At 42.4% G+C, this 23,001-nt stretch overlaps 1 protein-coding gene across 2 annotated transcripts in view; it reads right to left on the reverse strand.

Moving 5' to 3' along the window:
• TBC1D9B (TBC1 domain family member 9B) overlaps positions 1–23,001 on the reverse strand; it is a 424,635-nt gene that overhangs the window by 365,988 nt on the left and 35,646 nt on the right. For both annotated transcript variants that reach the window (XM_053718644.1, XM_053718642.1), the window contains exon 3: positions 20,308–20,426. In XM_053718644.1, coding sequence (XP_053574619.1) covers positions 20,308–20,426 — 119 coding nt within the window. The remainder of the gene's footprint in view (positions 1–20,307; positions 20,427–23,001) is intronic.

Here is a 23,001-nt window from a genome sequence, read left to right on the forward strand (position 1 = left end):
CTGCTTTCCGGTTATTGCAGTGATGCCTCGATATGGAGGCATCCTGCAATAACCCCCCTTGGCCATCCGATGCAGAGAGAGCCACTCTGTGGCCCTCTCTGCACCGGACATCGATGGCCGGTATCGTTGGTGGGTGGGAGCTTACGTGGGAGGCGGGTGGGCGGCCATCGATGCTCTGTATGGAGTGGAGGGGGGCGGGATCGGGGGCGCGCACGGGAGCGCGCGCATGCACGGGGGTTGGTGGGCGGGCGCGTGCACGGGACGGGAGCGGGTGGGAACCGCTACACTACAGAAAAACATAAAGTAAAAAAAAAAAAAAAAGTTTAAACTTTAAAAATATAATCTAAGGGATCTGGAAGGGGTGGGGGGTTGGTCTTGGTGGGGGGGAAAGCTACACTACAGAAAAGGGCTTTTTTTTAATAAAAAGGCACATTTTTTGCAAAACTGGGTACTGGCAGACAGCTGCCAGTACCCAAGATGGCGCCCATTAAGGCAGAGGGGAAGGGTTAGAGAGCTGTTAGGTGGGGGATCAGTGAGGTTGGGGTCTAAGGGGGGATCATACACATCAGCATATGTAAATATGCTTTTTTTTTTTTTTTTTTTTTTTTAAAAAGGGCCAAATACCTTTTATTTTAGTACTGGCAGAGTTTCTGCCAGTACTTAAGATGGCGTGGACAATTGTGGGGTGGGGGAGGGAAGAGAACTGTTTGGGAGGGATCAGGGGGTCTGATGTTTCAGGTGGGAGGCTGAGCTCTACACTAAAGATAAAATTAACCCTGCAAGCTCCCTACAAGCTACATAATTAACCCCTTCACTGCTAGCCATAATACACGTGTGATGCGCAGCGGCATTTAGAGGCCTTCTAATTACCAAAAAGCAATGCCAAAGCCATATATGTCTGCTATTTCTGAACAAAGGGGATCCCAGAGAAGCATTTACAACCATTTGTGCCATAATTGCACAAGCTGTTTGTAAATAATTTCAGTGAGAAACCTAAAATTGAGAAAAATTTAACTTTTTTTTTAATTTGATCGCATTTGGCGGTGAAATGGTGGCATAAAATATACCAAAATTGGCCTAGATCAATACTTGGGGTTGTCTACTACACTACACTAAAGCTAAAACTATCCCAAAAAGCTCCCTACATGCTCCCTAATTAACCCCTTCACTGCTGGGCATAATACACGTGTGGTGCGCAGTGGCATTTAGCGGCCTTCTAATTACCAAAAAGCAACGCCAAAGTCATATATGTCTGCTATTTCTGAACAAAGGGGATCCCAGATAAGAATTTACAACAATTTATGCCATAATTGCACAAGCTGTTTGTAAATAATTTAAGTTAGAAACCAAAAGTTTGTGAAAAAATTTGTGAAAAGTGAACGATTTTTTGTATTTGATTGCATTTGGCGGTGAAATGGTGGCATGAAATATACCAAAATGGGCCTAGATCAATACTTTGGGTTGTCTACTAAAAAAAATATATACATGTCAATGGATATTCAGAGATTCCTGAAAGATATCCGTGTTCTAATGTAACTAGCGCTAATTTTGAAAAGAAATGGTTTGGAAATAGCAAAGTGCTACTTGTATTTATGGCCCTATAGTTTACAAAAAAAGCAAAGAACATGTAAACATTGGGTATTTCTAAATTCAGGACAAAATTTAGAAACTATTTAGCATGGGTGTTTTTTTGTGGTTATAGATGTGTAACAGATTTTGGGGGTCAAAGTTAGAAAAAGTGTGTTTTTTTCCATTTTTTTCTCATATTTTATAATTTTTTTTATAGTAAATTATAAGATATGATGAAAATAATGGTATCTTTAGAAAGTCCATTTAATGGCGAGAAAAACGGTATATAATATGTGTGGGTACAGTAAATGAGTAAGAGGAAAATTACAGCTAAACACAAACACCTCAAAAATGTAAAAATAGCCTTGGTCCCAAACGGACAGAAAATGGAAAAGTGCTGTGGTCATTAAGGGGTTAAAGGGACACTGAACCCAATTTTTTTTCTTTAATGATTCAGATAGAACATGCAATTTTAAGCAACTTTCTAATTTACTCCTATTGTCAATTTTTCTTCATTCTTCTGCTGTCTTTATTTGAAAAGCAAGAATGTAGCAAGAATTTAAGTAACCATTTTTGGTTCACAACCTGGGTTGTGCTTGCTGATTGGTGGCTAAATGCACCCACCAATAAACAAGTGCTGTCCAGTCACTGAACCAAAAATTGTCTGGCTCCTTAGCTTAGATGCCTTCTTTTTCAAATAAAGATAGCAAGAAAACGAAGAAAAATTGATAATAGGAGTAAATTAGAAGGTTGCTTAAAATTACATGCTCTATCTGAATCATGAATGAAAACATTTGGGTTTAGTATCCTTTTAAATAAGAATATTGCATAAATATGCTTTTTCATGTTTTCATCTACTTAAAGGGACACTGAACCCAATTTTTTTCTTCCATTACATTTTAAGCAACTTTCTATTTTACTCCTATTATACATTTTTCTTCGTTCTCTTGCTATCTTTATTTTAAAAGCAGTAATGTAAATCTTAGCAGCCAGCCCATTTTAGGTTCAGCACCACGGATAGCGCTCGCTTATTGGAGGCTTACATCTACCCACCTATAAGCAAGCATAACCCAGGTTAGGGCCCAATATAGAGAAGTTCAATTTTAGACCTGTACCCATCAATGTCATTAAGAAACACCTTAATAATCTAAAAATGAAAAACCAGTCTGGACCTGATCAAATCCCAGCAATGCTGTTGAAGCTCAGTGCGCCGGCAATTGCTAAACCGGTCACAACCCTAATTAACGAATCCTTGGTGTCTGGATACATACCCAAACTTTGGAAAACTGCAAGAGTAGTGCCTATCCATAAAAGTGGGGAATTAACCTTGGTTTCTAATTATCGCCCTATATCTTTGCTCCCAGTATTGTCAAAAATCTTAGAAAAATGCGTCCATACGCAATTATGTGAGTATTACCAACAATCTAACTATCTGACCCCTGATCAATCAGGTTTTCGCCCGAATCACTCCACTACAACTGCCCTCCTAAAAGTTTGCAACAACATCCAAACTGGCATGGAACAAGGAGAAAAGACTGGAGCTATTTTCCTTGATTTTGCAAAGGCCTTTGACACAGTAGACCACGATATACTACTGCTCAAACTAAAAAAACTCTGGTATTGCTGATCGTCCGTTAACCTGGTTTCGATCATATGTATCGGATCAATCACAATATGTCTCTATTTCTGACTGCGACTCCCTCCCTCTCCCAATCATGTGTGGTGTACCCCAAGGTTCCATTCCCAGCCCCCCTACTAGTCACATTATTTATAAATGATCTGCCTAATGTCTGCAAATCCTCAACTGTACACATGTACGCAGATGACACGGTAATCTATGCAAACAATTCCGATATGCCATAGTTTGGAGCAGAGCTCCAAGACCAGTTCACAAAGGTAGAAAACAGAATTTATGTTTACCTGATAAATTACTTTCTCCAACGGTGTGTCCGGTCCACGGCGTCATCCTTACTTGTGGGATATTCTCTTCCCCAACAGGAAATGGCAAAGAGCCCAGCAAAGCTGGTCACATGATCCCTCCTAGGCTCCGCCTACCCCAGTCATTCGACCGACGTTAAGGAGGAATATTTGCATAGGAGAAACCATATGTTACCGTGGTGACTGTAGTTAAAGAAAATAAATTATCAGACCTGATTAAAAAAACCAGGGCGGGCCGTGGACCGGACACACCGTTGGAGAAAGTAATTTATCAGGTAAACATAAATTCTGTTTTCTCCAACATAGGTGTGTCCGGTCCACGGCGTCATCCTTACTTGTGGGAACCAATACCAAAGCTTTAGGACACGGATGAAGGGAGGGAGCAAATCAGGTCACCTAAATGGAAGGCACCACGGCTTGCAAAACCTTTCTCCCAAAAATAGCCTCAGAAGAAGCAAAAGTATCAAATTTGTAAAATTTAGAAAAAGTGTGCAGTGAAGACCAAGTCGCTGCCTTACATATCTGATCAACAGAAGCCTCGTTCTTGAAGGCCCATGTGGAAGCCACAGCCCTAGTGGAGTGAGCTGTGATTCTTTCAGGAGGCTGCCGTCCGGCAGTCTCATAAGCCAATCGGATAATGCTTTTAATCCAGAAGGAGAGAGAGGTAGAAGTTGCTTTTTGACCTCTCCGTTTACCAGAATAAACAACAAACAAAGACAAAGTTTGTCTGAAATCCTTAGTAGCTGCTAAGTAAAATTTGAGAGCACGAACTACATCCAAGTTGTGCAACAAACGTTCCTTCTTTGAAACTGGTTAATGTTTTTGTTAGAAACAACTTTTGGAAGAAAACCAGGTTTAGTACGCAAAACCACCTTATCTGCATGGAACACCAGATAAGGAGAAGAACACTGCAGAGCAGATAATTCTGAAACTCTTCTAGCAGAAGAAATTGCAACCAAAAACAAAACTTTCCAAGATAATAACTTAATATCAACGGAATGTAAGGGTTCAAACGGAACCCCCTGAAGAACTGAAAGAACTAGGTTGAGACTCCAAGGAGGAGTCAAAATTTTGTAAACACTAAAAAACTCTAAGCCATCTCCGTGGAGATGTTGCCTGTACAACGGCAAAGAGAATGACTGGGGTAGGCGGAGCCTAGGAGGGATCATGTGACCAGCTTTGCTGGGCTCTTTGCCATTTCCTGTTGGGGAAGAGAATATCCCACAAGTAAGGATGACGCCGTGGACCGGACACACCTATGTTGGAGAAAAGTGGATCACAAAAAACAAACTCTTCCTAAACACTGACAAAACGGTCACAATGATCTTTGGAACGGGACCTAAATTACACAAATTACAAAATTCCCATCTTCACATCAAAACAAAATCCAATTGCAAGCTGACCGCAGTCCACTCTTTAAAATACTTAGGTATGTTGTTAGACCCCAATCTATCTTTTGGCCTCCACATAGAAAAACTTGCATATAAACTTTATCCAAAACTAGGTGCCCTGTACAGAAACAAATCCTGCCTCAGGCCTACAGTAAAGGAAAAGATTGCACAGCAAATGCTGATGCCTATCTTGGATTACGGGGACATAGTATATTCACCTGCACCGCAAACTCACCTTCATAAACTTAATACATTGTATAACTCGTTCTGCCGCTTTGTGCTACAATGTAACTACAGGACCCACCATTGTGAAATGCTAAAAGAACTAAACTGGCTGTCGCTGGAATCCAGACGCACCCTCCATCTTTCCTGCCTTGTGTTTAAGAGCCTTTCTGGGAAGCTCCCACCCTACCTGAGCAGAATGCTCTCCCTGGCTATTCCCACCTCCTATAACCTCCGATCCAATAACAGCACATTATTTAGCTTGCCTCAATACAAAAAGAAAGCAGCTCGATCCTCCTTTTCCTACAGAGCACCACAATTATGGAATGACCTCCCTCACACTTTAAAAACTTCCCCAAGCCTAATATCCTTTAAGAGATTCCTCTCTACATATCTCAAAACAGAATGTGCCTGTCATGGTTGATTAAATATTTCCTACCAGTTCTATGTTAAATGTTTGCATATATCATGTATTATTATTGTTTTTGTATTTTATTGTACCCTATTGTATCAATGCAATGTTTTGTGGTCCCAGGACATACTTGAAAACGAGAGAAATCTCAATGTATCCTTCCTGGTATAATATTTTATAAGTTATATATATATATCTCAACAATTAAAATTATGGGGAGGCGAAAAGTGAGTTTAAAATCCTCCACTAAATACAAAATATAGAGAGAATAACTCATTGTGTAAATCATTTACAAATCTAAACAAGTCAGAAGACTTGCTTTAAACCCACAAACTCTCTGACTACACTGTTTCCAATGCAGCAAAGGAATCTGGGTAAGTTATGCAAATGAGGTTCACAATGACTCACCTTTTTACTTTTAGCCTGCTTTTATAAGACAGACTTCCCTTTACACCATAGCACTGCTGCATTACACAGATTTTATGCTTAGCTAGGGTTAGTACAGTGATTCAGACCAATCCCAGGACAGCTGTTTCGTGGTTATTGCCACTCATCAGCTGGGAGTAGGTTGAATCACTGCTTGGTACTAACCCTAGCTAAGCATAAAAGCTGTGCAATGCAGCAGTGCTATGGCGTAAAGGGATGTCTGTCTTAAAAAGCAGGCTAAAAGTAAAAAGGTGAGTCGTGAACCTCATTTGCATATCTTACCCAGATTCCTTAGCTGCATTGGAAACAGTGTAGTCAGAGAGTTTGTGGGTTTAAAGCAAGTCTTCTGACTGTTTAGATTTGTAAATGGTTTACACAATGAGTTATTCATTCTCTCTCTCTCTCTCTCTCTCTCTCTCTCTCTATATATATATATATATATATATATATCAATGAGAAAGGCACTCCATATACAATGTAGCAACTTCCAGTCCCGTACAGAATGCTTTTTTCTTTTATATATATATATATATATATATATATATATATATATATATATATACATATATATATACACACACACACACATATATATCTATATCAGACGTGTATGTATGTATCTCAATGTTAAAGTCTTTTGTCTGTCTATTTTGTTTCTAACACCCGAAACCTCATATCTTTTAGCCTTCATAACTTTTTGTGCAATTTTTAAAAAAACAGAATTTATGTTTACCTGATAAATTACTTTCTCCAACGGTGTGTCCGGTCCACGGCGTCATCCTTACTTGTGGGATATTCTCTTCCCCAACAGGAAATGGCAAAGAGCCAGCAAAGCTGGTCACATGATCCCTCCTAGGCTCCGCCTACCCCAGTCAGTCGACCGACGTTAAGGAGGAATATTTGCATAGGAGAAACCATATGATACCGTGGTGACTGTAGTTAAAGAAAAAAAAAAAAATTTATCAGACCTGATTAAAAAACCAGGGCGGGCCGTGGACCGGACACACCGTTGGAGAAAGTAATTTATCAGGTAAACATAAATTCTGTTTTCTCCAACATAGGTGTGTCCGGTCCACGGCGTCATCCTTACTTGTGGGAACCAATACCAAAGCTTTAGGACACGGATGAAGGGAGGGAGCAAATCAGGTCACCTAAATGGAAGGCACCACGGCTTGCAAAACCTTTCTCCCAAAAATAGCCTCAGAAGAAGCAAAAGTATCAAACTTGTAAAATTTGGTAAAAGTGTGCAGTGAAGACCAAGTCGCTGCCCTACATATCTGATCAACAGAAGCCTCGTTCTTGAAGGCCCATGTGGAAGCCACAGCCCTGGTGGAAGGAGCTGTGATCCTTTCAGGAGGCTGCCGTCCGGCAGTCTCGTAAGCCAATCTGATGATGCTTTTAATCCAAAAAGAGAGAGAGGTAGAAGTTGCTTTTTGACCTCTCCTTTTACCAGAATAAACAACAAACAAGGAAGATGTTTGTCTAAAATCCTTTGTAGCATCTAAATAGAATTTTAGAGCGCGAACAACATCCAAATTGTGCAACAAACGTTCCTTCTTCGAAACTGGTTTCGGACACAGAGAAGGCACGACTATCTCCTGGTTAATGTTTTTGTTAGAAACAACTTTTGGAAGAAAACCAGGTTAGTACGTAAAACCACCTTATCTGCATGGAACACCAGATAAGGAGGAGAACACTGCAGAGCAGATAATTCTGAAACTCTTCTAGCAGAAGAAATTGCAACCAAAAACAAAACTTTCCAAGATAATAACTTAATATCAACGGAATGTAAGGGTTCAAACGGAACCCCCTGAAGAACTGAAAGAACTAAGTTGAGACTCCAAGGAGGAGTCAAAGGTTTGTAAACAGGCTTGATTCTAACCAGAGCCTGAACAAAGGCTTGAACATCTGGCACAGCTGCCAGCTTTTTGTGAAGTAACACAGACAAGGCAGAAATCTGTCCCATCAAGGAACTTGCAGATAATCCTTTTTCCAATCCTTCTCGAAGGAAGGATAGACTCTTAGGAATCTTAACCTTGTCCCAAGGGAATCCTTTAGATTCACACCAACAGATATATTTTTTCCAAATTTTGTGGTAAATTTTTCTAGTTACAGGCTTTCTGGCCTGAACAAGAGTATCAATAACAGAATCTGAGAACCCTCGCTTTGATAAGATCAAGCGTTCAATCTCCAAGCAGTCAGCTGGAGTGGGACCAGATTCGGATGTTCGAACGGACCTTGAACAAGAAGGTCTCGTCTCAAAGGTAGCTTCCATGGTGGAGCCGATGACGTATTCACCAGATCTGCATACCAAGTCCTGCGTGGCCACGCAGGAGCTATCAAGATCACCGACGCCCTCTCCTGATTGATCCTGGCTACCAGCCTGGGGATGAGAGGAAACGGCGGGAATACATAGGCTAGTTTGAAGGTCCAAGGTGCTACTAGTGCATCTACTAGAGTCGCCTTGGGATCCCTGGATCTGGACCCGTAGCAAGGAACCTTGAAGTTCTGACGAGAGGCCATCAGATCCATGTCTGGAATGCCCCACAGTTGAGTGATTTGGGCAAAGATTTCCGGATGGAGTTCCCACTCCCCCGGATGCAATGTCTGACGACTCAGAAAATCCGCTTCCCAATTTTCCACTCCTGGGATGTGGATTGCAGACAGGTGGCAGGAGCGAGTCTCCGCCCATTGAATGATTCTGGTCACTTCTTCCATCGCCAGGGAACTCCTTGTTCCCCCCTGATGGTTGATGTACGCAACAGTCGTCATGTTGTCTGATTGAAACCGTATGAACTTGGCCCTCGCTAGCTGAGGCCAAGCCTTGAGAGCATTGAATATCGCTCTCAGTTCCAGAATATTTATCGGTAGAAGAGATTCTTCCCGAGACCAAAGACCCTGAGCTTTCAGGGATCCCCAGACCGCGCCCCAGCCCATCAGACTGGCGTCGGTCGTGACAATGACCCACTCTGGTCTGCGGGAGGTCACCCCTTGTGACAGGTTGTCCAGGGACAGCCACCAACGGAGTGAGTCTCTGGTCCTCTGATTTACTTGTATCTTCGGAGACAAGTCTGTATAGTCCCCATTCCACTGACTGAGCATACACAGTTGTAATGGTCTTAGATGAATGCGCGCAAAAGGAACTATGTCCATTGCCGCTACCATCAAACCTATCACTTCCATGCACTGCGCTATGGAAGGAAGAGGAACGGAATGAAGTATCCGACAAGAGTTTAGAAGTTTCGTTTTTCTGGTCTCTGTCAGAAAAATCCTCATTTCTAAGGAGTCTATTATTGTTCCCAAGAAGGGAACTCTTGTCGACGGAGATAGAGAACTCTTTTCCACGTTCACTTTCCATCCGTGAGATCTGAGAAAGGCCAGGACTATGTCCGTGTGAGCCTTTGCTTGAGGAAGGGACGACGCTTGAATCAGAATGTCGTCCAAGTAAGGTACTACAGCAATGCCCCTTGGTCTTAGCACCGCCAGAAGGGACCCTAGTACCTTTGAGAAAATCCTTGGAGCAGTGGCTAATCCGAAAGGAAGCGCCACGAACTGGTAATGCTTGTCCAGGAATGCGAACCTTAGGAACCGATGATGTTCCTTGTGGACAGGAATATGTAGATACGCATCCTTTAAATCCACCGTGGTCAAGAATTGACCTTCCTGGATGGAAGGATTGTTCGAATGGTTTCCATTTTGGACGATGGAACCTTGAGAAACTTGTTTAGGATCTTGAGATCTAAGATTGGTCTGAACGTTCCCTCTTTTTTGGGAACTACGAACAGATTGGAGTAGAACCCCATCCCTCGTTCTCTTAATGGAACAGGATGAATCACTTCCAGAAGATAACCTTGGGAGACTATTTCTAGCGCCCAAGGATCCAGAACATCTCTTGCCCAAGCCTGAGTGAAGAGAGAGAGTCTGCCCCCCACCAAATCCGGTCCCGGATCGGGGGCCCGCATCTCATGCTGTCTTGGGAGCAGTGGCAGGTTTCTTGGCCTGCTTTCCTTTGTTCCAGCCTTGCATAGGTCTCCAGGCTGGATTGGCTTGAGAAGTATTACCCTCCTGCTTAGAGGACGTAGCACTTGGGGCTGGTCCGTTTCTGCGAAAGGGACGATCAGAGATAATCTCTTTCAAGTCAGGGCCAAACAGTGTTTTCCCCTTGAAAGGAATGTCAAGCAATTTGTTCTTGGAAGACGCATCCGCTGACCAAGATTTTAACCAAAGCGCTCTGCGCGCCACAATAGCAAACCCAGAATTTTTCGCCGCTAACCTAGCCAATTGCAAGGTGGCGTCTAGGGTGAAAGAATTAGCCAATTTAAGAGCACGAATTCTGTCCATAATCTCCTCATAAGAAGAAGAATTACTAATAATCGCCTTTTCTAGCTCATCGAACCAGAAACACGCGGCTGTAGTGACAGGGACAATGCATGCAATTGGTTGTAGAAGGTAACCTTGCTGAACAAACATCTTTTTTAGCAAACCTTCTAATTTTTTATCCATAGGATCTTGGAAAGCACAACTATCTTCTATGGGTATAGTGGCGCGCTTGTTTAGAGTAGAAACCGCCCCCTCGACCTTGGGGACTGTCTGCCATAAGTCCTTTCTGGGGTCGACTATAGGAAACAATTTTTTAAATATGGGGGGAGGTACGAAAGGTATACCGGGCCTGTCCCATTCTTTATTAACAATGTACGCCACCCGCTTGGATATAGGAAAAGCTTCGGGGGGCCCCGGGGCCTCTAGGAACTTGTCCATTTTACATAGTGTTTCTGGAATGACCAGATAATCACAATCATCCAAATTGGATAACACCTCCTTAAGCAGAGCGCGGAGATGTTCCAACTTAAATTTAAAAGTAATCACATCAGGTTCAGCTTGTTGAGAAATTTTTCCTGAATCTGAAATTTCTCCCTCAGACAAAACCTCCCTGGCCCCCTCAGACTGGTGTAGGGGCCCTTCAGAAACAATATCATCAGCGTCCTCATGCTCTTCAGTATTTTCTAAAACAGAGCAGTCGCGCTTTCGCTGATAAGTGGGCATATTGGCTAAAATGTGTTTGATAGAATTATCCATTACAGCCGTTAATTGTTGCATAGTAAGGAGTATTGGCGCACTAGATGTACTAGGGGCCTCCTGTATGGGCAAGACTGGTGTAGACGAAGGAGGGGATGATGCAGTACCATGCTTACTCCCCTCACTTGAGGAATCATCTTGGGCATCATTTTTACTAAATTTTTTATGACATAAATCACATCTATTTAAATGAGAAGGAACCTTGGCTTCCCCACAGTCAGAACACAATCTATCTGGTAGTTCAGACATGTTAAACAGGCATAAACTTGATAACAAAGCACAAAAAACGTTTTAAAATAAAACCGTTACTGTCACTTTAAATTTTAAACTGAACACACTTTATTACTGCAATTGCGAAAAAGTATGAAGGAATTGTTCAAAATTCACCAAAATTTCACCACAGTGTCTTAAAGCCTTAAAAGTATTGCACACCAAATTTGGAAGCTTTAACCCTTAAAATAACGGAACCGGAGCCATTTTTATATTTAACCCCTTTACAGTCCCTGGAATCTGCTTTGCTGAGACCCAACCAAGCCCAAAGGGGAATACGATACCAATGATGCCTTCAGAAAGACTTTTCTATGTATCAGAGCTCCACACACATGCAGCTGCATGCCATGCTGTTCTCAAAAACAAGTGCGCCATACCGGCGCGAAAATGAGGCTCTGACTATGATTAGGGAAAGCCCCTATAGAATAAAGTGTCTAAAACAGTGCCTGCCGATATTATTTTACAAAAAATACCCAGATTAAATGATTCCTCAAGGCTAAATATGTGTAAATATGATCGATTTAGCCCAGAAAATGTCTACAGTCTTAATAAACCCTTGTGAAGCCCTTATTTACTGTCTGAATAAAAATGGCTTACCGGATCCCATAGGGAAAATGACAGCTTCCAGCATTACATCGTCTTGTTAGAATGTGTCATACCTCAAGCAGCAAAAGACTGCTCACTGTTCCCCCAACTGAAGTTAATTCCTCTCAACAGTCCTGTGTGGAACAGCCATGGATTTTAGTAACGGTTGCTAAAATCATTTTCCTCATACAAACAGAAATCTTCATCTCTTTTCTGTTTCAGAGTAAATAGTACATACCAGCACTATTTTAAAATAACAAACTCTTGATTGAATAATAAAAACTACAGTTAAACACTAAAAAACTCTAAGCCATCTCCGTGGAGATGTTGCCTGTACAACGGCAAAGAGAATGACTGGGGTAGGCGGAGCCTAGGAGGGATCATGTGACCAGCTTTGCTGGCTCTTTGCCATTTCCTGTTGGGGAAGAGAATATCCCACAAGTAAGGATGACGCCGTGGACCGGACACACCTATGTTGGAGAAAAATAATATATATTAGATAGTGTTATTAGGAGTAATATACTTTTCAATGTATTTTTGATGTGTTTTGCGAAAATTAACCAGAGCTCTGAGGACACACTATCACAATACGCGTTAACTTTAATTGCGTCAAAGCGATCACATTTACTTTCAACTTGTAATACTAGCGTTACATCTGACGCTTGCAAACACCCGCGATAAACCCATTTTCATTTGCGCGTAACTGATAGTGTGCCACTAATCTGGCCCATAATGTGATCAAAACATTCAGTGGAGAGTGGGACTGAGGGGTCACAAATTAACAGGACACTGTAGTACAAAGCTGACATGTTATGAATCATGAAATCATGTCATTTTACCACTACTAAACCTGCAAGTCTGTGTGTTTAACCTCTGCAAAGGTTTAAAACACTTTAACTATGTGTATAACTCCATTGCATGGCTTGCAGGGTCAGTAGTGCCAAAATTACATGCACTAACAAATTAGAACATGTATTTTTGCACTATAATATCCCTTTAAATGTTTATAGACAGGACTCACTTCAGGATCCATGGCAGTTTCTGCAGCTATACCATTTTCTGGGGATCGAACAATGAATATCAGCTATGCTACGCTGATGCTTAATTTTAAGAACAATGCTAATTACATTATGGAGTAGAAAGATTCAATTACCTTGATATAAATTAGATCCGGGATATACATTTTGAGGCATTATTAAAAAAAATTAAAGTGAGATAAAAGTGCAAAACAAACAAAAAGCTCTAATTTGCACTGCTGCTTGCATATATTATGTGTTTAACAACTACAAATGGATTGAATATCATTAAAGTCTGATTCAGAGCAACAATACACTACTGGGAACTAGCAGATGGCTGATGGCTACACACGTATGCCTTTTGTCACTGGCTCACCAGATGTTTTCCGCTAGATCCAACTATTGCGATGTGTTCTGAAAATTAACTCAACTATGTGTTTAACAACTTTGCAGGTGTTTAATACATAGATATATGCAAGTAATAGTTCATATTTCATGAAGTAAAGCCTATCAGGTTTGTAAATATAAAATAAATCTAGATTGCTTAACCCCTGGAGCCAAATGGACACAGGTACTTTCTCACATAGTACTTTGCCCAGCATACAGTGTTGACGAACAATATGGCACATGATGCAGTCATTGAATTATTTTGTTTTAAAAATAATATCGCCTTGTGAAATGTAAAATCCTTTTAATTCTTACTATTCCATGTCAAATGTAATAATCCAAATGTCATATGTCCCTTCCCAAAAAATATTTACAGAAGGACTTGGCAGTTAAAAAAACAAATGATGCTTAGCTCATAATTTTATTTACATCGAGAGCAGGAGAGTCCACAGCCACCAGGAGGAGGCAAACACGACACAGCCAAAGGCTTAAATACCTTCCCCACTTCCCTCATCCCCCAGTCATTCTGCCGATAGAACTTCAGGGCACGAACCACATCCAGATTATGAAGTAACCTCTGCTTAGAAGAAGAAGGGTTAGGACACAAATACGGAACCATTATTTCCTGATTGATGTTACGACTAGACACCACCTTGGGAAGAAACCCCAAACCAGTGCAAAGCACAGCCTTAGCCGCATGAAAGACAAGATAAGGCGGCTCACATTCCAAGGCAGCCAGTTCAGATACTCTGCGTGCCGATGCAATGGCCAACAGGAAGGGGAACCTTCCAGGACAGAATCTTAATGTCAATGGAATGCATAGGCTCAAATGGAACCCTCTGCAAAACCTTAAGGACCAAGTTTAAGCTCCACAGGGGAGCAGACTATCTGTTCAGGCCCTGTCTAGAATCAGGCCTGTCTTTAAAGGATTGGATGTCAGGGAGCTCAGTGAGTCTCCTATGCAACAAGACTGACAATGCCGAAATCTGTCCCTTTAAGGAACTAGCGGCAAGACCCTTCTCCAAACCGTCTTGGAGAAAGGACAGAATCCTGGATACCTTCATCTTATGCCAAGGATATCCATGCTTCTCACACCAGAACAAGTAAGTCCTCCACACCTTATGGTAGATGCAACGAGTGATTAGCTTCCTCGCCTAAATTAGAGTATCAATCACATTTTCCGAACAGCGTCTCTTGGCCAAGACTAGGCGTTCAATCTCCATGCAGTCAGCCTCAAAGAATCAAGATTTTGATGTGGAAAGGGGCCCTGTTCCAGCAGATCCCTGCGACAGGGTAACCTCCACGGCGGAGAGGATGACATCCCCACCAGATCCGCAAACCACGTCCTCCGCGGCCACGACGGAGCAATCAGAATGGCAGAAGCTCGCTCCTGTTTGATTTGTGCCACAACACAAGGTAGAAGTGGTAACGGTTGAAAAATGTAAGCTAGGCTGAACCCCCAAGGCACCGCTAAAGAATCTATCAGCTGTGCCTGGGGATCCCTGGACATTGACCCATATCGGGGTAGCTTGCAATTGAGCCTGGACGCCAAGAGATCTATCTCCGGCGTTCCCCACCTAAGACAAATCTCCGCAAACAAGGGACCATTCCCCCAGATGGAGGGATTGTCTGCTGAGAAACTCTGCTTCCCAGTTGTCCACACCTGGAATGTGAATTGCTGAGAGCGAGCAGCTGAGGGACTCCACCCACTCCAAGATCTGAGACACCTCCCTCATAGCTAGGGAGCTCCTTGTACCCCTTGATGGTTGATGTAAGCCACCAAGGTAATGTCGGTCTGAAATCTGATGACGCTGAATGACCCCAGAAGAGGCCATGCCTTCAGAGCATTGTAGATTGCTCGGAGTTCCAGAATATTTATCAGAAGGAGAGACTCCTCCCGGGACCATTTTCCTTGTGCCATCCTGGCACCCGAAACAGCTCCCCATACTGCCGGACTCACGTCCATGGTCACAATCTCCCAGGACGGTCTCAAGAAGGATGTCCCTATGGACAGTTGTTCCAGGCGGATCCACCAAGAGAGGGAGATCCGAGTCCGAGCATCCATGGATATCTGCTGTGATAGATCTGAATGATCGCCGTTCCACTGTCTCAACATGCACAGTTGAAGAGGTCTGAGATGGAACCTTGCGAATAGAATGATGTCTATGCTGGAAACCATGAGTCCGATCACCTCCATACACTGAGCCACCGATGGGCTTGAGGAGGACTGAAGGGCAAGACAAGAGGACGCAATCTTCCTGCATCGATGGTCTGTGAGAAATATTTTCATGGACATAGAGTCTATTATCGTGCCCAGGAACTCCACCCTGTTGCTGGGAACCAGGGAACTCTTTCCTGAGTTGATCTTCCAACTGTGAGATTGGAGTAAAAGAAGAAGAGCCCTTAAATGATCCTCTACTAGACTGAGCGATGGCGTCTGGACTAGGATGTCATCCAGATAGGGCTCCACAGCAATGCCTCTGGCTCTGGCCACCTCAACTAGAGCCCCCCCAGAACCTTTGTGAAGACCAAAGGGAAGGGCCACAAACTTGAAGGGTCCAGAAACACAAAAATCTCAGGAACTTGAAGTGGTCCCTGTGGATTGGTACATGAAGGTAAGCGTCCTTCAAGTCTATGGTTGTCATGAACTGTCCCTCTTGAACTAGGGGTAGAATAGATCTGATCGTTTCCATTTTGAACGATGGAACACTCAGAAACTTGTTTAAACACTTTAGGTCCAGAATCGGGCGGAATGTGCCCTCCTTCTTTGGAACCACAAAAATAATTGAATAGTACCCTAGAACCCTTCCTGCTTGGGGTACTGGTATGATAACACTTAGAGAGGACAGATCTCTCAGACATTCTAGAAAGACTTCTGTCTTTTCCGGTTTTGAAGACATGTTTGATAGGAGGAATCTGCCCCTGGGCGGATGGGATCTAAACCCTATTCTGTAATCCTGGGCGACAACGTCCAGAACCCAAGGATCCTGAACGTCCTGCAACCAGTCTTCTGAGAAAAGAGATAATCTGCCCCCTACTTGGTCCGGAGACCAGTCGGGGGCTGCCCCTTCATGCCGATTTTGTCTCGGCGGGCTTCTTGCTCTGCTTAGACTTCCAAGAATGAACCGGTTTCAAAGTTCCCTTGGACTGGTTGGCTTTTGCGGCGGGCTGCTGGCGCGGGGCCTTGTCCGCACAAAAGGGGTGAAAAGTAGATCCTTTAGGTTTAGCCTTCTTATCCTGCGGTAGGAAAGCTCCCTTGCCTCCCGTAACCGTAAATATGATCGAATCCAATCCTGGACCGAACAGAATCTTTACTTGAAAAGGCAGAGACAACAGCCTTGATTTAGAGGTCATGTCCGCAGACCAAGACTTTAGCCACAGAGCCCTACTAAAACAGAAACACCTGACACCTTAGCGTTCAGGTGAATAATTTGCATATTGGCATCACATATGAAAGATCTTCAGCGCCTTAATCTTATCCTATATCTCGTCAATGGATGTCTCCCCCTCGACCATTTGACACAGGGATTCACACCAATATATTGCAGCACCGGCGACCTTGGCTACAGCCGCTGCCGGCTGAAAAACAAACCCTGTGTGTTAATACATTTTTATTAACGTTTTCCAACTTTTTATCCAAGGGCTCTTTAAACGACTAACTATCCTCGAGGGGAATAGTTGCCAGCTTCGCGAGTGTGGAGATAGCACCATCCACCTTAGGGACAGTACCCCACAGCTCCAGATGAGAGTCCGGGACGGAGAATAGGAAGAAGGGGAAAAGGAAGAACCTAATCGCTCCCATTCATTCTTAATAATATTTGCCATCTTAACAGGAACCGGGAAGGCCTGAAGCACCACCCTGTTCTCATACACCTTCTTCTGGAAGTTTCGGTTCCGGAAACTCCAAAGTAGCAAGCACTTGTTTCAGCAAAAAGCGCAAATTTTCCCTCCTAAACCTAAAGTCAGGCTCCTCCGCAGCCGGAGGTTTAGATGACATCTAGGTTTAGATGACATGGACTCCGACCCAGAAGGGGCCTCCTCCGAAGAGTCGGAGTGGGCCTCGTATAATGCCTCAGAATTTTCCACAGGCGTGGACAATCCCTGGGCCGGGCCTCCATGATACGGTCTACGCTTGTGCTTAGCAGAACGTGGTAAGGCATGGATCATTTTCGATACCACCGTCTGCAGTTTATCCGAAAAATCTGAATGCCAACTAATCTCTCCCACAGGACTAATGGTTGGACCCTGGGGCGCTGCATGTGCAATTGGAGATGAATGCAGGGAACGCACCTCACGGGACGGAGAACCCTCAGAGGTGGACGGCTCAGTAGTACTAGACATCCGTTTACTTTTAGATGTCATAACTTTATTAAAGGGACATGAAACCCAATTTTTTTCATTCATTATTCAGATAGAGAATACAATTTTAAACTTTCTAATTTACTTTATTATCTAATTTGTTTCATTCTCTTGGTATCATTTATTGAAGGATCATCAATGCACTAATGGTTTCTAACTGAACACATCGGTGAGCCAATCACAATCGATATATATATATATATTCAGCCACCAATCAACCGCTAGAACCTAGGTTCTCTGCTGCTTCTGAGCTTGCCTAGATAAACCTTTCAGCAAAGGATAACAAGAGAAGGGAGCAAAATAAATTATAGAAGTAAATTGGAAAGTTGTTTGAAATTGTATGCTCTATATGAATTATAAAAGAAACATTTTAGGTTTCATGTCCCTTTAAGGCATGTGGAACATAGTTGAGCAGGCTGTTCTACCAGAACCTCCTCACAATAAACACAGGAATGAGATCTTGTTAAAGAAGGAGAACCCTCTAACGCGTCCATAGCTTGCGCTTTTATTACGGACTAGATTAACTTAATAAATAGGCACCTTTATAACCCTCCAATAGCCGGGGCACTCACCACTTCCTATGACCCGAACTACAGAAACCGTTTTGTCTCCTGCATCGCTGATCAACAGAGAAAGATAGATAGCCCAACCCGGTCACATGCAATGCACGGCAGGACCGCCCATACTCCCATAAGTCACGTGAAAGTTCCACACATTGCCAGAGCCTAATCTCGCACATAACGCAGCAATGACACAAACTATATCATGTATAAACCCACCCTGTTCAATAATCCCCTTACTAGGAATATTAACCCTTGAATCTATAAAGATAAAAAGGCGTCACACTGTGACCCTGTCTTCCGTGTTATCATTATGTAATAAAAAAATTAAACGATCTTACCAGAATCTACATTGTGGAACAGGAACACGGCCCTTCAAGTGTGACAGGTTAGTAGCCCCGCTCTTGACATGGACTTGAGTGTGAAAAGCAGGCAGCAAAGCTCGTCATCGCCGATTGCTTGTGCAGCTGTTAATATGAGTCGAGATAGTTTCGCAGAAAGACTTTCCCTGCATCTCCGGACTCTAACATTTGCCCAGGCTCTCGCTGAGAGGCTGACAGGCCTACTTAAAACTCCAGTCCCAATGCAAAGAGTACTACCCTCCATAAGAGACTAATCTGATCTTCTGCACTTCTCTGCCGTCCTCCTGTGACGAAAGGCAAAGAATGACTGGGGGGATGAGGGAAGTGGGGGAGGTATTTAAGCCTTTGGCTGGGATGTCTTTGCCTCCTCCTGGTGGCCAGGTTCTTAATTCCCAACAGTAATGAATGAAGCCGTGGACACCCCTCCCCTTTAGATGGAAACAGTAACAGACAGTCATGTTATTTAATTACTGCATGTGTACAACAAAACAATTATAGGGATCAAATGGGTAGAGGGCCCTGCCAAGAGTCGCACTGTTGTAGTCAGCTCTTAAGAAGGTGATCTACAAACAGCTGGACTCTTAGGCTTACATGCTAAGGGGGTGCAGGGGATAGCAATGGAGGAGATGAACTGGTATAAAGAATGGTTAGTGTAGGTTGTATGCATCCCTGAAAAGTAGAGTCTTTAGGGAGCGCTTGAAGCTTTCAAAACTAGAAGAGAGTCTTGTGGAGTGAGGCAGAGAGTTCCACAAGATGGGAGCCAGTCTGGAGAAGTCCTGTAAACGGGAGTGTGATGAGGTAACAAGAGAGGAGGAAAGTAGGAGGTCATGAGCAGAGCGAAGGGGATGGGAGGGAGAGTATCTGGAGACAAGGTCTGAGATATAGGGGGAGCAGTGCAGTTGAGGGATTTGTATATCAGAGTGAGAATTTTGTGTTTAATCCTAGAGGCAAGAGGAAGCCAGTGAAGGAATTGGCAGAGAGCTGCAGCAGATGAAGAGCGACGTGTAAGGAAAATGAGCCTGGAAAAGGCATTCATTATGGATTGTAAAGGAGCTAGGCGGCAGCTGGGGAGACCAGAGAGGACAGAGTTGCAGTAATCAAGGCGGGAAAGGATGAAAGAGTGGATTAAAATCTTAGTTGTGTCTTGTGTAAGGAAATGTCTAATTTTAGAGATGTTTTTAAGGTGGAAGTGGCAGGCTTTATTAGTTAAAAAAAATGATTATTTAAATAATTAGCATAGGTAATTTATGTGTACAAACACCATATGTATATATTCACATTTGTGTACAAACACCATATGTATATATTCACATTTACATACACACACATCATATGTATATATTCACATACACACACATCATATGTATATATTCACATACACACACATCATATGTATATATTCACATATACACACATATGTATATATTCATATTCACATACACATCATATGTATATGTTCACATACACATCATATGTATATATTCACATTCACATCATATGTATATATTCACATTCACATCATATGTATATATTCACATTCACATCATATGTATATATTCACATTCACATCATATGTATATATTCACATTCACATCATATGTATATATTCACATTCACATCATATGTATATATTCACATTCACATACACACACACCATATGTATATATTCACATACACATCATATGTATATATTCACATACACAGACACACAGATAAAGTCACACTCTGTCTTACATGTATTTTGCCTTTGACAAAGGTGGTAATGTCTTCTTCATTGTCAAAGATAGAGAGAGTCTGCAGCAAGTTACTCTCTAGCCACTCCCAATGCGCTGTTATTTCCTTCCTAGAAGATCCTAAGGAGGAGAAAGATACAAATATAAATAATGGCAACAAAACAGAGACATCATAATCACTATATAACCAGTACAGCAGCAAATCAAATGCAGGACACACCAGTAAGTGCATGGGCATGCTTTATGACTGCACATTTACAGAATGAACAACCTCTACATTGCCTCACTAAGTAGCTTTAATCTTGGGACAACAGAGAATATGTGAATCTACCACCAGAAGCCTCCATGCCCTACCGCTACCAGCCCCCCCTACCCCAACCTACAGGGCCAGGACTCCCAACTTTAAGGGCAAGAGTAAGGGCCCCCAACTTCCAGGGCCAGACTCCACACTCCATGGCCCTCACAGCGACAGTCCCCAGATAGGGCCCCCGAGCAACAAACCCCACATCCAGGTATAAGGTCCCATTAAACCCACTGCTTAGTTAGTGATAGAGCGGCTAACAGCCCCAGCTTAAGCAGCATACCAGGACCCATGGAGATGCAATTTCTGGGCCCCCTGACATGCTGGGCCCTCGGTCCAGGTCCTATTTGCCCGGCTGATCAGTCCGCCCCTGCCAACAGGTGTCCTCCTCTGCAGAGAAATAATTTCTCCTTGCTTTTCTATAAAACAAGCAGCTATGAGGAGAAGTGCAACAGTTTTTTTGTTGCTTATTTGAAGAGCAAACAATCACATAACATTGGAACTTTAAACAGGTGTGCAGCACTGCATAAACATCAACTGAATATTCTTAAAGGGACACTAAACCCAAATTTTTTCTTTCATGATTCAGCTAAAGCATGCAATTTTAAGCAACTTTCTAATTTTCTTCTATTATCAATTTTTCTTTGTTCTGTTGCTATCTTTATTTAAAAAAAGAAGGCATCTAAGCTAAGGAGCCAGCCAATTTTTGGTTCAGACCATGGACAGCACCATTTTTATTGGTTTTGTCCAATCAGCAAGGGCAACCCAGGTTGTTCACCAAAAATGAGACGGCATCTACTTACATTTTTGCTTTTCAAATAAAGATACCAAGAGAATGAAGACAATTTGATAATAGGAGTAAATTAGAAAGTTGCTTAAAATTGCATGCTGTATCTGCATCATGAAAGAAAAAATTTGGGTTCAGTGTCCCTTTAAAGAAACATTTAACTAAAACAAATATGCATATAAAAGTGCATGCTAAAATATTTTTTTTTATTTTTTTTTATTAAACAAGAAAATATATTTTAATGAAGAGCAAATAAATAAATAGAGTTTTAAAACTTAAATGTTAGAAGATCAAAAACATTTTTTTTTTTATATTTGAAATTTTTATTGGTTTTTATGGAATCAAAAGAAGAAAAAAAAATACAACTGTACGAGCAACTCGTACATAAAATTCAAATACACCAAAATAAAGAGAACAGACAATACAATCATGACGTTAATACTTATATAAGAAGGATACCATTATCTCAATGAGAAATGAGGTAACACTGGGAGAGGGGCGAGGGTGGGAAGCTGGGAAATCTTTAGGGGGGGTGGAGGCTCATGAGAGAAACCAGATCGGGCATACCAAAGGTAGGGCCAGGGGTTCTGTTAAAGGGACACTGTACCCAAATTTTTTCTTTCATGATTCAGATAGAGCATGCAATTTTAAGCACCTTTCTAATTTACTCCTATTGTCAAATTTTCTTTATTCTCTTGGTATCTATATTTGAAAAGCAAGAATTTAAGTTTAGATGCCGGCCCATTTTTGGTGAACAACCTGGGTTGTCCTTGCTGATTGGACAGCACCAATAAACAAGTGCTGTCCATGGTTCTGAACCACAAATTGGCTGGCTCCTTAGCTTAGATGTCTTCTTTTTCAAATAAAGAAAGCAAGAGAACGAAGAAAAATTGATAATAGGAGTAAATTAGAAAGTTGCTTAAAATTGCTTGCTCTATATGAATCACAAAAGAAAAAAATTGGGTTCAGTGTCCCTTTAATGTGTCGAGGGATATTTTTTGCCTAAGTATCGAAACTAGGGAGCCAGAGTGTGTCGAACCTGCTCTTCCAGTCGGACCAGACTAATTAAAAAAAATCAGACCTACCAGAGGTATAGTATATGTTTTTCTCCATGGAGTATATGTAAGCCATAGTTGTTACAATATCCGACCAAGCTGGGGGAAGAGATCTTTTCCAAGATCTCGCTATATTAAGTTTAACCGCAGAGAAGAGATAGTGTTTGGGTAGTTTACACATGCCTAAGTGGAATAGGGCCGTCTCAGGAGTTCTAGGGAGGCTGATACCTAAGCTAGTTAATGTCGAGAAACATTTGTTCCAGATGGGCTTGAGCCTAGGGCAGCTCCACCAAATATGGATCATGTCACCCGTATGCAAGCAGTCTCTCCAACAAACGGGAGAGGCCTCAGGGAAGATTTCTGCGAGGCGAGCTGGGACATAGTACCAATGCGCGAGTACCTTTATATAAGTTTCAAGAATGGTAATGCAGTGGAGGTTTTTTTTCGTTAATAAGAGCGTGCGTTGCCACTCCGTGAGGGGGGCTGTAAAGTCTAACCTCCGCTCCCATTTTTGAATGTATTGGGCTTTATAGGCTGGTATTGCACCTTCCA

The sequence above is a fragment of the Bombina bombina genome, chromosome 6 (genome assembly GCF_027579735.1).
Source record: "Bombina bombina isolate aBomBom1 chromosome 6, aBomBom1.pri, whole genome shotgun sequence".
Taxonomy (NCBI): Eukaryota; Metazoa; Chordata; class Amphibia; order Anura; family Bombinatoridae; genus Bombina; species Bombina bombina.